We start from the raw sequence: 14,047 nt of genomic DNA on the forward strand, positions 1-14,047 counted from the left end.
GTCCGAATACCAAATAAAATAATTGGATTCATTTTCAAACGGGAAAACTGAATACCAAATCCGAGAATTAATTGGATTCGGATTCATCTGGATATCCAACCCAAATCCAAATCAGAAACATCGCTGTCCAAGTTCAAAGTCCAAAACCATACTTTGAGAAGGACGTCCGTGTGAACGCGTCCCACTGCCTTCCTAGGAACTACTCTACCTTGTGGACAACTGTCAATCACCACGTGTCACAATCTTCCAATTCTCCAACAAGTTGGTGTCCTATTCAGTTTATTCGGTTCTCTGGACCACTCGGATTATGCACAAACCGGTTCACTGTGAATCGTTTGGTCTTGGACCAATTATCCGAAATTTAGCAAGGTGGCCTTCTTAACCCTTGGATCTAAGATCCATTTAGATTATCTGAGGGATCCATACTAAATCCGAGAAGGTCAACCGGATGAGATGCGTATGTGAGGACCTAAATTCTCATTTTGCTGGGAGTGAACTCCATGCTAATAGATTCCTTCTTGTTTGCGTAAAATTTGTTGATCAGTAGCACGGTCTCCGAGTGTCGGCAGGGAGGATGAGGTGCAATGTGATTTCACACTTTTATTGTGCTGCTGCACCTGATCACCCACCATCTTTAGGATACAAGTGTACAATCACATTGCACTTGATCTCAATTCGAAGAGGTGCCCTCCTTCGAAGATCTCATATCAGAATATTTGAGATCCTCGATTTGGGCCAACAGAGCTTGAAATCCATGGATCTGTAGCCCGATTGGAAGGGGAAATGATCAGATTAAAGATACTGGGATCTTAGACCCCAGATTCACATTGAGATCGGATAGATTCAAACGAACCCTTAACCACTAAACGGCTGCATTACTGCAACCTACTCTGACTAGGTCCCACCAACAGAACCGGTTTATGGAAACTGGTCAAATCTAGACCGAGCCAATTGTATGTTCTCAACCCACTGCGAATCAGTTGAATCCGATTCGTCTGCCTATCCATCCGAGTCGAAACGTTTTTTTTTTTTTGGGGGTTAAATGTTTCGCAATACTGAACAACTTGATTCACAAATAAACAAATATTTCCAATAGCTAGTAAACGAATTTATTAATACATAAACAATGTAATAGTCAGCTCAACTCCCCACTCATTGAAATACAGAGCGAGAAATGAAGCGAGTCGAACGGAAAAAAATGATGGCCACCTCTTCCCCCCTCTTTAAAAAACGAAGGAAGAAGAAAAACGATAGAGAACCAAATATCTGTAGAATGCAAAACTCGTCCTTCTTGATCCGAATTAGTGATCAAGGAAAGAAATCAAATGACCATTTCGGATCGTCCAGCCAATCGATGCTGTTGTGCTCCGCATTCCATCCCTGCAGAACCAAACCGGAGCTCCCCACATTGCCATTCTGCCCGCATTCATCGCTCTCATTCAGGAAATCCCACATGTGGTCATACTCCTCGGCTTTCGACTCCTCCACGATGCCTCTGGCTGACGTCGAAGCGAAGCTGTGATCTTGCTGCTGCTGAATGTGATGATGGGCCTGAACCTGAACGTGCTGGTGCGTGGATTCCACCTGAAGCTGGGGAAGGGCGTCATCGGGGAAATTGAGCTTAGCGCGGGCGCCGCGGAACCCGATCGCGGCCCTGTCGTAGGCCCGGGCAGCCGCCTCCGCCGTGTTGAAGGTGCCGAGCCATACCCTGATGGCGCGGCGGGGGTCTCGAATCTCCGCCGCCCACTTCCCCCACGGCCGCTGCCGCACCCCGCGGTACTTCCTCCTCCCGGCTTTCTTCGAACTCTCTTCTTCCGGTGGGCTCTGGCTCTGGCTCGGGATGCACAGAGGCTCCGGCAGGAAGGTGTCACTGCCGCCGCCCCTGATAACGTGCTTGAGAGCCTCCACCATGATCATCATCTCCTCGTCCCTGCTCAACGCAGGCTTCCGGTCTCCGGTGGAATTTCCGTCCGGCGGCGTCTGCTTCTTATCCGCTTGCTTCCCCCTCTTGTTGGTCATTCCCTCTCTCTCTCTCTCTCTCTCTCTCTTTCTCTTATTTGGCACAGCTCTGTTGGGGGAATAGGGATAGTGCGGGGGACCGTCTTTTATACGGTCGAGAGAAATCCGACGTTGCTGGTGACATGGCGTTTAACTACGCGGTCCTCCTGTGTACGTGATAGTTTTGGCCTCGCCGTCTTTGACAGTGTGGGTCCCATCAGATGGTACTTGCCATGTCATCCGTCACGACCGGTGCATTTTTTTCCCACGTGTTGCTTCGGTCAGCACGGAACTTGGGGAAGCAAAACCGTGTTCCCAAATGAGGTTGGTTGACTTCAGGCTTATCTCGCAAGGACACTCCAATTTTACATCCGTGTCGTATCCCTTATATACTACAACTAATGAAAGCTTGCACAAAATAGCGTGTCTCGTGTCCTTTTGAGCATGTCCATGTGATATAGGTCCAGGAAAAAACGGATCCTATCGAAATCCAAACCAAGGTAATGTGGTATAAGTGGATTTGAAGTGCAGCTCCAGATCCAGGTGTGACAGAGTCCGTACTCGCGTGTTATTCCGTTAAGTTTTTTTTTTTTTGTTGACCAAATAATAACACCAAAAAGAATTGGCTGGATAAGCGAGGGGGCCAGACGAGGACGGATCACGTGCAATGTAATTGCACAAAAAAAGTGCTGCCCCCATCTCCTCGCACAACACGCTGGGCCCCACAAAGTGCTACAAACCAATGATTGTTTGTAGGTAGGGCTGATAAACGAGCCGAGCTTGGGTTGTTCGGGCTGGGCTCCATAAGGGTAGACTCCAGCTCGAGCTCAGCTCGTGAGCAGGGCTGAACTCTAGCTCCAGCTGAGCTTGTCCAGTCGATCAAGCTGGTTCATTTTTTAAAAGAATTATTTGTATTTTTAAGCTTAATGATATATAAAGAAATATGTATTATACATATATATATAATATATATTTAAAATATATAATATGTAAAACAAGCTTATACGAGCTGAACCTCATGTTCGTGCTTGGCTCATTTACTTAAACAAGTTGGCTCGTAGCTAGGCTTGCCGAGCTTAATTTACCAGCCCTATTTGTAGGGCCCACAGTCTGACTGAGACGAGCGTCCCTTGCTCAAGCCAGCCCTCTCTCTCTCTCTCCCTCTAAAATTCAAGTGTCAATTAGTTTAGGGGTACCCTTTGCAGCAATCTATCAGGAGTAGGGATGGCAGTAGACCGGGGAAAGCGGGGGCCGCTGCGCCTCGCCCCGTTAGGACCGGGGATGAAGGGTATGAAATGGGGATGGAGGCGGGGACGAAGGTTAAAATCCATCCCCGTCCGGGGGTGGAGGCGGGGATGGACGTGCACTTTTCCCCGCCCCGCCCCGACCACTTTTCCCCGCAATATCCCCGCCCACCTCATCCCCGTTTGAACCGGGGATGGAGGACATGAAACAGGGATGAAGGCGGGGATGGAGGATAAAATCCATTCCCCGCCAGGGATGGAGGATAAAATCTTGAGGCGGGGCGGGGGTGGAGACCTTGTCCCCCGCCCCGCCCCACTGCCATCCCTAATCAGGAGTCCTGATGATGCCATTCATCCAAGCCGTGGGTTTGCCTTTGATTTCAGTTGTGCATTTTGCACGCTATAAATGCCCTTCACCTAGAGCATCAACGGCTTCGAAATAAATTTGTAGGACCCAATGGTCCTTGGGATGAGGGACCCTACCGTCAGGAGTACCTCACTTAGGGGTGTTAAGGGTCGGACCCTCAGCAGAAATGTGTGGGTTCGAACCCAGATCTGATTATGAAATGTTGGTACCGGTACCGGATACGGCCAGACTTTGGCTGGACCTGCTATAGTTAATACCATGCCTGGGTGTGATTAAGATTAGATAAACCAGACCCGGCCAATACCCTGTAAAATAATATTCTATGTATTTTTCGTATTGAAAAATTACATATCTTGATTGGAACTTTGGTCAGATGCAAGTCTGGTATGAAATTTCATAAATTATGCTCGGTCCGTATATTGATCTGACTCTATAAATATCCAACCTGATTTTTTAATTGGACCTTCTTCTTTCATACCAAACCTGGATCCTATTAGACTCGGTACAAATCAAGTTCGGGTCATACCCAACCCGTTGACACCCATGGGTGCACTCACTGGATCCACAATCCTCAAGTCGAAACTAAATGTACTGATTCACAAGTGTAGAAGGGAGTAGTAATTAGGGCTTTCAACGAGTCCAGTTTGTACTGGGTACCCAAACCCGAATTTACGAGTAATGGGCATGAAAAATGTTGACCCGAATAATATTCGGGTCGACTCGAACCCAACCCGAGCCAGGTTTAGGTCATGATTTTTTCCAGGTACCCGACCCAATCCGAGTATTCTACATAGATTTTAATAAAAATAAAAATTTTAAATTATGCAAGTCCGATTTTGTGATTCTATTTTCATGACAACAAAATCCTAACCCGGTTATTAGTTATATGGGTAGATCCGAATCAATCCTGAAACCAGTAATAACTTGATTTTGGGTATTTTCTTCGAAGTTCGAAACACACAGCAAAAGGTCAGAGTTGGTATCTAGCATATGTTCTCTTTCAGACTGTCTTTGCTCTCCTTCTGGGCCTACCGCCCCCAAGTTCTGACTGTCATCTAAAACTTGTCCTGTTGTCCATCTGTCTAAGATGTGGACAGTATAATCAGCAAGGTTGTTTTTTGCTGGACCTGCTTCAGGCATTTGTGACTTGATCTGGGTGCCCTTCCCTAAAATCATCATCACCATCATCATCATCATCATGTGCAGCAACACCATCATCCCTATGCAGCTATACATCATGTACAATCACAACCATTTCATCATCGTCATGATGATGTACATGCATGACTACCATCATCATCATCATCATCATGAAAATTGACATCGTATATTGGTCAAAAACATCCAACTCGGGTGGATGGTCATTATGGGAGGGTGGATGGTCAAAAACATAACTCGGGTGGTGTCCAACAAACAATAGACCACAATGTGCCAAAATTTCATAACACAAAAGATCACATTTTTACATCATCAAAAAAGCGTGATCCAAGACTTAACCCATAGCAATCAAACCATGTTGAATACATCTATGTGGTTAGATTGAGTCGATAAAACTTGCACCTATGATTTTTAACTCATTAGTTTTGTACCTTCGTTAGTAGCCAAACATCATAGAATATTTTTACACAAGCCAGCTCGGCTCATCCCACCTAGCTCGGCTCGGCTAAACAAGAACGCAGGCTGAGCCACAAGCTCAATTCACTAGCAAACAAGCAGAGCCCAAACATGTCCTGTTTGGATCGTTCGGCTCATTTAACAGCCCTAGAAAAAATCATCAATCCAGCTACCATCTCAAAATATAACCGTGTCCAATATACTTTATACCAAAATAGATAAGAGGTTTTTATTTTTTATTTTTTATTTTTTATTTTTTATTTTTTAACAAGCAAAATATATAAAAGAGTTTAACAACCATTCACCGAACTTAAATTTTGCATTGTGGAAGACCTAAAGTATATCCACGTGATTCTTTCTCTTAATTCTCATGTATTAAATCCACTTTTCCACATGACTTTGGCTCTCTCAATTACTCATGTATTAAATCCAATTTAACTTTATCCATCTAAAAATATATGGCAGCCACATGTAAAGCCTAATTAACATACCCATAATACATGGTTGGGACATTTCAACAAACCATGCATTTTCCCAAGAAAAACTCCACAAATTTGGGACATTTCAACAAACCATGCATTTTCCCAAGAAAAACTCCACAAGTTTGGGACATTTCAACAAACCATGCATCATTTTCCTAAGAAAACTCTATAAATTTGGGACATTTCAACCAACCATGCATCCTTTTCCCAAAAAAAGCTCCACAAATTATGTTCTTGACTTGCTTTGGATAACAAATAGTGATATTCCGTCATCAAAAGCAATCCAGCCATCAAAATCCAACCGTTCATATGCTGGGCCTAAATAATTTATGCTTTTATTAGTATTTTTATGATAAATAAGATGAATAAAAAATGGAAATGTGTATGTGTTTGAAACAAATTATATTATGTTTTAATTTAAAACAGACAACTAACAAAAATTAAATATATGTTGTTTTTATGTAGCTTACTATATGTTTAATTTAATACATACAAGTAAAAACATATAAAAAGCTGGTCTTATCTTATTGATCCAATTACTCAACAAATGAACAAAAAATAAAAATACAAAAATTAGTTATCATATTAAAATAAAAAAAAAGTTATATATACCATAATAATAAATCTTAAAAGAAAAAAAACATAAGCATATCATGTGTAAAGGAAAGCCAAATTTAAGGAAATCCAAATTTGAATGGGACTTAGTGATGTGGAGTTATAAATGACAATTATCGGTTTATGAAAAATTTAAAATATACCATGTAAGTAATTTTTTTTTAATTTACATAAAAAATTACGGGCAAACAAATTGTTAATGACACCGTCAAAAGACATGAGAAAAATGTTATTAAAAAAAAGAAAAAAGTAATGGAGCATATAATTTTTTGGCACCTATTACCCTTATTACCCCTACCCCTGCTCCTGCTTTTATAATATTGAGGATAACACCGTCCACATCTAAAGATAGCCCACAAAAGTATAAAGTAATATAACACATGTTATATATTCATTCAACACCTGATAAAGTAAACAGATATCATTCAAAGAAAGATACGAATGACACGGTCTCATCACCAACTTGTGTATTTTGGCTTCATATAATAATGTCATCAACTTTATATAAACACTAGGGATGGCAGTGGACCGGGGGAAAGCGGGGCCCCGCCCCGCCCTGCCTCGCCCCGTTTGGATCGGGGATGAAGGGTATGAAACGGGGATGGAGGCGGGGACAAAGGTTAAAATCCATCCCCGTCCGGGGGTGGAGGCGGGGATGGACGTGCACTTTTCCCTGCCCCGCCCCGATCCCCGCCTCATCCCCACCACATCCCCGTCCCGACCACTTTTCCCCGCAATATCCCCGCCCCGCCACATCCCCGTTTGAACCAGGGATGGACGACATGAAACGGGGATGAAGGCGGGGGTGGAGGATAAAATCCATCCCCGCCAGGGAGGCGGGGCGGGGGTGGAGGATAAAATCTTGAGGCGGGGCGGGGGTGGAAACCTTGTCCCCCGCCCCGCCCCACTGCCATCCTTAATAAACACGCATTCAAACACCCACACAAACCTGAGTCAGGATCGGGTGCAATCACATGGCATAAAATTTGTGCATTAATCACCTGATCACCCTTCGTCATCATGAAAAGATCGGGTAACATTACCACAACTGATCACCCTTCATCTTGGGGATAGGGCCTGTCAGGTGTGGGGCCCATGACCTAATAGAGGGCTATCAGGTGCCTAAGGCACAAAAAATGTGCCATGTGATGTCGCCTGATCTGGACTCACGAAAAAACAGAATATGCATTTGGATTGGATTTAAAGTTGCATAGCAAGATCGTTTTTCGGTTCTAAATTGGGTTCAATCAGTTCTTTTTTTTTTTGAGAAAATTCAATCAACTTTTGGGTTGAATTTGAGAGCATATTCATATCACAAACTAATCCAATTACATATATTATTCGCATGGAACAAGATTATACGTTCACATATATTTGGGATCAGCATCCAATCTTACCTCATTGTGTATGATTCAGATTCAAATTTAGTCAATTGCACCTGACCCATGATAACTTGGAATTCTAATTTGAAAGAAAATTCAAATCCTGATAGAACTCAATTTTTTTTTATTTGTAGATTTTTGCATGCATTAAAAGAGTGAATTTTATAGGATTTTTCTATATGCTAGTGCTTATAATGAAATTTGTTAATACATAGTCATGTTAAAAGATAATATATTAATTGATTCAAAATGAGTCGATCTAAAACCTGATTCATTTAAACCCAAACCCATGCACCAAACAGGTCTACAATTTTTCATACTCATGAAGCTGTTATAACTAGGGGTGTCAATGGGTCGGATTTAACCCGTACCAAACCCTATAAAGTCAGGGTTTGATGATAAATAAGAAGGGTCGATTAGCATCCGAATCGGACCAGAAGGATCCAATTAATATATGGAGCCGAGTATGGTTTGTGAAATTTCATACCAGACGCGAGCCCGATCCAAGTTCTGACTAAGATCCACAAATTTTCAACGTAAAAAAGATAAAAAATATTATTTTAACGGGTATGGTATGGGTTTGGTTCATGTAATCCTTATAGGATCCGGCTATGGTTTCTCTTATGGTGGGTCTGATTAGACCCAGGTATCAGCTTCTCAAATTAGGTTTGGGTCTTGTTTCACTTGAGTCCGAACCAAACCCAACCCATTGACACCCCTAGTTATAACCCGGTTTTAAATTGGATCCGATCTACGTGACGTGTAGGAAATACTTATCTAATTCAGGCGGGTTAGAATAAATATGATCACGTGTAGTTGGATTTGGGTAATTAGAAGAACCTAGCTGAAAGCAAGTATAAACTGATATAGTTACATTTTATACTAATATGATGCGCATTATTGCTGATTATAATAATATATTATTATATATTGAGCATACAATACTTAATGCTATATTATTATATTAATAATAGTTAGCATTATATTAATATTTTATGATTATAATAGGTGATATGATTATTCTTACTTCGACATCTGTAATTACACTTCAACAATATTACATTTACTAGAACGGTTGGATTGGGCCCTTGGACCCCACCAACCCATATGGGTTCACAATTTTCAGCCAAATCTACACTGATTAAAATTGGATCGAGTCAGCCCATGCACTCAATTTGGACCTGTGATTCATTTTTCAGTGCAAATTCGCTGATCTTTGGTCTAACCGGCAGGGTGCTTGGGTTCGGCCAAAGACACAAATTTGTAATTCAAGAAATTTAAGAACAGAGGCATTCAAACGCACTCTTAGGAACACATATGCAGATAAGAGTTCGGTCCAATATGGGGTTGGATCGAATGTGGATACGACTCGATACTGGTCGGAAAAAGATCCTATAGGACCGAGGCTTGGTCTTAGTGCAAAGGATCCAATTAGCCAATCAGGTCAGACCCAAGTACCCAATAGGCTCACGGGTCAAGTCAGCTACTGTAAATTCACTGCTGGATATGGATTCAGTTAGGGTATTTTTGGCCAATGTAGATATCCCAGTAAGATCTGGATCCACATTGAGATTTTATTTTGAGATGCATATCAGAAAATAATGATTTGGATTTGCATTGGAGGTTCAGCCAAATCTGATCCATTTGCATGGTTTTGTTATTTTAAATATTTTTAATATTATTTCATCCTAACGTATTTTTATACAGTAAAATAAAAAAAAGTTAATGATTAAAAATTGAAACAAATCTGCATCCTCTTTTTACCAGAATTTTATGAAATTTGAATTCATTGATGGTTGGTTTGTGTCACGGGCCTATTTTCCTCAATGCACCAACGCGGCATGACAGTCCTTCCTTACCGTCGCAAGTCTACTTATCAGCTCGTCTGCCAATCGCGGAAGCTTGTAATTAGAGTGCAAGCGAGCAAGAGAGAATAGAGGGAGAAGAATTGCAATCACAAGAAGCAATCACAATGAGGGTGAACAAAAAAAAGCTCAACGCATTTAATTCATTCACAATTTTGCCCGAGGGCGATTACAGTTCAAGTATACGGGCTGCTCCTTCGGAGTATTGATTCACCTAAACCGGGCAGCTTACATCAGACTCAACAAAGGCAAACCAGAATCTAAGCGCAACTATACAATGTAGGTCGCAAGGGAACATACCCCCCCCCCCCTTCAAGTCATGTGTCATCCTCGACGCCATCTGTTTTGTGGTAAGCCCTGACTTTAGCCGGGTAGCGGTTGTTCATTCGGAATGCAGGCTCACACGTTGGTTTTGTTGTTTCCTCCCATTGCACCAAGTATTTCTTCGCTTCAACCAAGTAGTTGACCTTATGGCGAAGGATCTGACTGAGGTGCTTTTTGGCCCATTGTATTGTCGGGGCATTCTGCATGATGGGAGCGTGATGTGGCACACTGCATTCTAGGTCTTCATCATCTGGATGGAACTGCTTGGGGTTGCACACGTGGAACATCAGGTGCACCTTGAAGTTTAGGGGCAACTCCAACTTGTAGGCCAACTTGTCCACCTTCTTTGTGATGGTGAAGGGTCCTTTATACTTTTTGAGCAGTCCGCAGTGCCGCCCACAAAAGATGCATGTGCGACCAGGATATAGCTTCATCAACACTTGGTCCCCAACTTGGAACCCTACGGGTCGATGATGCTTGTTCGCCCACTTCTTTACTCTCTTTGTCGCTTTGTGTAAAAATGCCTTCGCCAAGTCATTCTGCTCATGTCAGTCGCGAACAAACTTATAGGCGAAAGATGACCTTTCCTTTTCTTGTACGGCAAGAGTGTGCGGGGTTAGTGGCTGCTACCCCGTGGCTATCTCAAACGGACTGTGGCCTGAAGACTCATTCTTCTGCAGATTATAACAAAATTGTGCCACGTCAAGGAGCTTCACCCAATTTTTTTTATTGACACTAATAAAGTGCCTAAGGTACTGCTCAAGTATCCCGTTGATGCGCGCTGTCTGCCCATCTGTCTGTGGATGGAAACTTATTGAAAACAATAAATCAGCGCTAAGTAGCCGAAATACTTCACGCCAAAACTTGCCCGTGAAGCAAGCATCATGATCGTTCACAGTGCTCTTTGGTATGCCCTAGTGCTTCACCACATGTTTTACGAACAACTCTGCAGTCTTCTCTATAGGGCACTCCTTCAAAGCTGGGATAAAGGTGACATACTTTGAAAAATAATTCACTACAACCAGGATGGAACTGAGGCCCTCTACCTTTAGCAGACTAACAATAAAGTCCATGGAGATGCTACCCTAAAAAATTTCTGGAATTGGTAGAGGCTCAAGGAGACCTACATCCTTCTAGTTTGTCCTCTTATCTTATTGACAGATGAGACATGTTCGCACATACCCCTTCACGTCGTCCATCATCTATGACCAATAGTAGCCGCACTAAAAAAGTGTTAAGGTCCGCTCCTGACCAAGACGGACGACCCATAGTGTATCATGGTACTCCTTAAGCAGTGCTCGACGAAGGCTTGCCCATCGCAGCACGAAGATGCATCCCCCTTTTGTCACAAGAAGGCCATTCTGTAGCCAAAATCGCTGAGTTTTCCCTGCTTGCGTCAAAGAAACAAGGTGTTATGCAGTCGGATCCTATAGCATACATTCGCGGATGCGGCTCAACAATGTTTCTTCCAAATGCACTTCAGAAGACTCTGCGCGTGCAGCTGCCAGTTCAGCCTTGCGGCTCAGAGCGTCCGCCACAACATTGGTCTTTCCAACCTTGTACTCTAAGGCAAAGTCAAACTTAGCCAAAAAACATTTGCCATCGAGCTTGTTTAGACATCAACTTCTTTTGTGTCTGAAAATAGCTCGTGGCCACGTTATCTGTCTTGACGATGAACTCAACACCCAAAAGATAGTGCAGTCAAGTCCTGAAGCAATACACAATGGCGATCATCTTACGTTCATGCACTGTGTAATGCCTCTCTACATCTTTCAGCTTACGACTCTCATATGTGATCAGATGACCATCTTGTATAATAACTCCGCCAATGGAAAAGTCTGAGGCATCCGTGTGGACTTCAAAGGGTCTCGAATGATCAGGCACTCGCAGCACTGGCTCCCTCACTAAGGCTTTCTTCAAGTCGTCGAAGGCATCTTGGCACACTCCTGTCCAAAGTCATACTTGATTCTTCTTTAACAAATCTGTGAGGGGCGCAATAATGAGGGAATAGCCTTCGATGAAATGCTGATAATAGTTTGTCAAAACAAAGAATGACCGCAATTCTAACACTTTGCTTGGTGGAACATATTCCTTGATGGCCCTTATCTTCTGCCCATCCATACGCAACACACCATGCCCCACAACGTGGCCAAGGAAGTTGATCTCCTCCTGCCCAAAGAGACACTTCTCTCATTTGACACAAAGGTCATTCTCTTTCAGCACCAGAAACACAGTTCGCAAGTGCCTGACATGTTCCTCCATGTTGTTGTTGTAGATCACGATATCATTCAGGTAAACTACCACAAACTTGTCTAAGTAAGGGTAGAAGATCTGGTTCATTAAAGTCGTGAACGTGGCTGGAGCATTTGTCAACCTGAATGGCATTACTAGGAATTCGTAAGTACCATAGCGGGTAACACAAGTTGTCTTCGGCTCATCACCTTCAGCAATCCTCACCTGTCAGTAACTCGATCGCAAATCTAGCTTGAAAAAGATATGGGCACTGTCTAGTTGATCGAACAAGTCCGCTATTAGTGGAAATGAGTACTTGTTCTTCATCGTGACCTTGTTCAAAGCACGGTAATCCACACATAATCGTTTGGAGCCATCATATTTTATCTGAAAAAAAAAACTAGGGCACCAAATAGGGCTTTTGATGGACGAACAATGCCTGCATCCAACATCTCGTCTAATTGTCTGCGAGCTCCTTCAGCTCAGCTGGCCCCATACGGTATGAAACCATTACGGGAGGCTTCTTTCCAGGGTCAACTTAATCTTGTGGTCGACTTCACATATTGGCAGAAGACGCTTCAGCAATTTCGGAGGCATCACTCCCAGAAACTCCGTCAATAGTGAGTCTAGGGTCGGTAGCACTGCTACCTCTACCTTCCCTTCTTTTGTGTGCACTGCAACTAAAAATGTCTGCTCCCCATGCTTGCCACATTTCTTCAATTGTATTGTCGTTAACATTGAAGACTTGTTTTTCTACGTAAGGCATTGCACTGTGTGAGACAGGTCTGACCCCATGATCGTCAACATGTTAAACTTTGGCAGCATCATAACATTCTAGCTTCACAGAAACTCCATACCCAAAATCACCTTGAAATCGTCCAGGGGTACCACAGAGAAGTTGGCTTTGCCAACCCAACTCTCCACTTGAGTAGCCACATCTCTTGCTTCGCCAAGAATAGGCTTGGGCTCAGAGTTTACCGTCTTGATGGTCTTCTGCTTTGGCCCAGGCTTAAAGCCCAACCGCTCTGCCTTTTTCTGTGAGACAAAGTTGTGTGTGGCTCCGGAGTCTATCATTGTTGAAGTAGACTTTCCATTAATAATGACTTCTAAATACATAAGTTCCTTATTGACTTGCATGTTCTTAGTCGCACAACTTTTAGCCGCATTAATCGATCGCATGGCCCCCATCTTGGGTTGCATTGCTTTAGTGTCACTGCATTCTTCTTATACAACATTTGCTTGCCCGTTGTCCTTTACGAGGCACTTTGGGCACTGTCTGGCAATATGTCTATCGCCACAGAACCAACATGTCACAACCGCACCCTTGTTGTTGTTGTTATGCTTTGTGAAGTTTTGTTTCTTTTCAGATTGATGGTGTGTCAATGCCTCACCTTTATCATTGCACTGCTCATCCTTTTTGCCTCCGTGGTCAGACTTCTTCCTGACTTTAGTTGATGGGGTGAAAGGCTTACGCTGCGTGTCAACTAAGTGCTCCACCGCCGCATATGCATCTTTCAAAATACAGGGGTTGCTCCTTTCCACTTCAGACTGTGCTCATGGCTGAAGTTCCACAATGAACCAGTTGAGCATGTCGTCTTCTGGCATGTTAGGTATCTCCAACATAAGCTTATGGAATGTTCTGACATAGTCTTGCAACGAACCAGAGTGTTTGAGCTCACGAATCATCTGATACGCCTGCCTCTGCGCGTTTCTTGGCATGAAATAACTGTGCAACTCCATTTTGAAGTTGTTAAAGGTGTCTATCACACATTGACTCCTCTCCATGTCGTTGCGCTTCCACCTCCACCAAGTGATAGCATCTCCATCAAGTAAGGTCATTGTAGCCTTAATCCTCAGATCTTCAAGGGTCACATTCTAGATATCCAAGTAGTCTTCTACTTGGAACAAGAAGTTCTCAATGGCC

The 14,047-nt window shown here is 43.1% G+C and overlaps 1 protein-coding gene across 1 annotated transcript; it reads right to left on the reverse strand.

Moving 5' to 3' along the window:
- Positions 1 to 1,068: 1,068 nt before the first annotated feature.
- On the reverse strand, positions 1,069 to 2,240 carry LOC149816417 (uncharacterized). The gene has a single exon (XM_089987498.1). It carries the CDS (start codon positions 2,017 to 2,019, stop codon positions 1,309 to 1,311), a length of 711 nt encoding a protein of 236 aa, XP_089843624.1. The 5' UTR covers positions 2,020 to 2,240; the 3' UTR covers positions 1,069 to 1,308.
- Between the last annotated feature and the right edge of the window lie 11,807 nt (positions 2,241 to 14,047).

Source organism: Nuphar pumila, chromosome 14 (genome assembly GCF_984573655.1).
Source record: "Nuphar pumila chromosome 14, dmNupPumi1.hap1.1, whole genome shotgun sequence".
In the NCBI taxonomy this organism is placed as follows: Eukaryota; Viridiplantae; Streptophyta; class Magnoliopsida; order Nymphaeales; family Nymphaeaceae; genus Nuphar; species Nuphar pumila.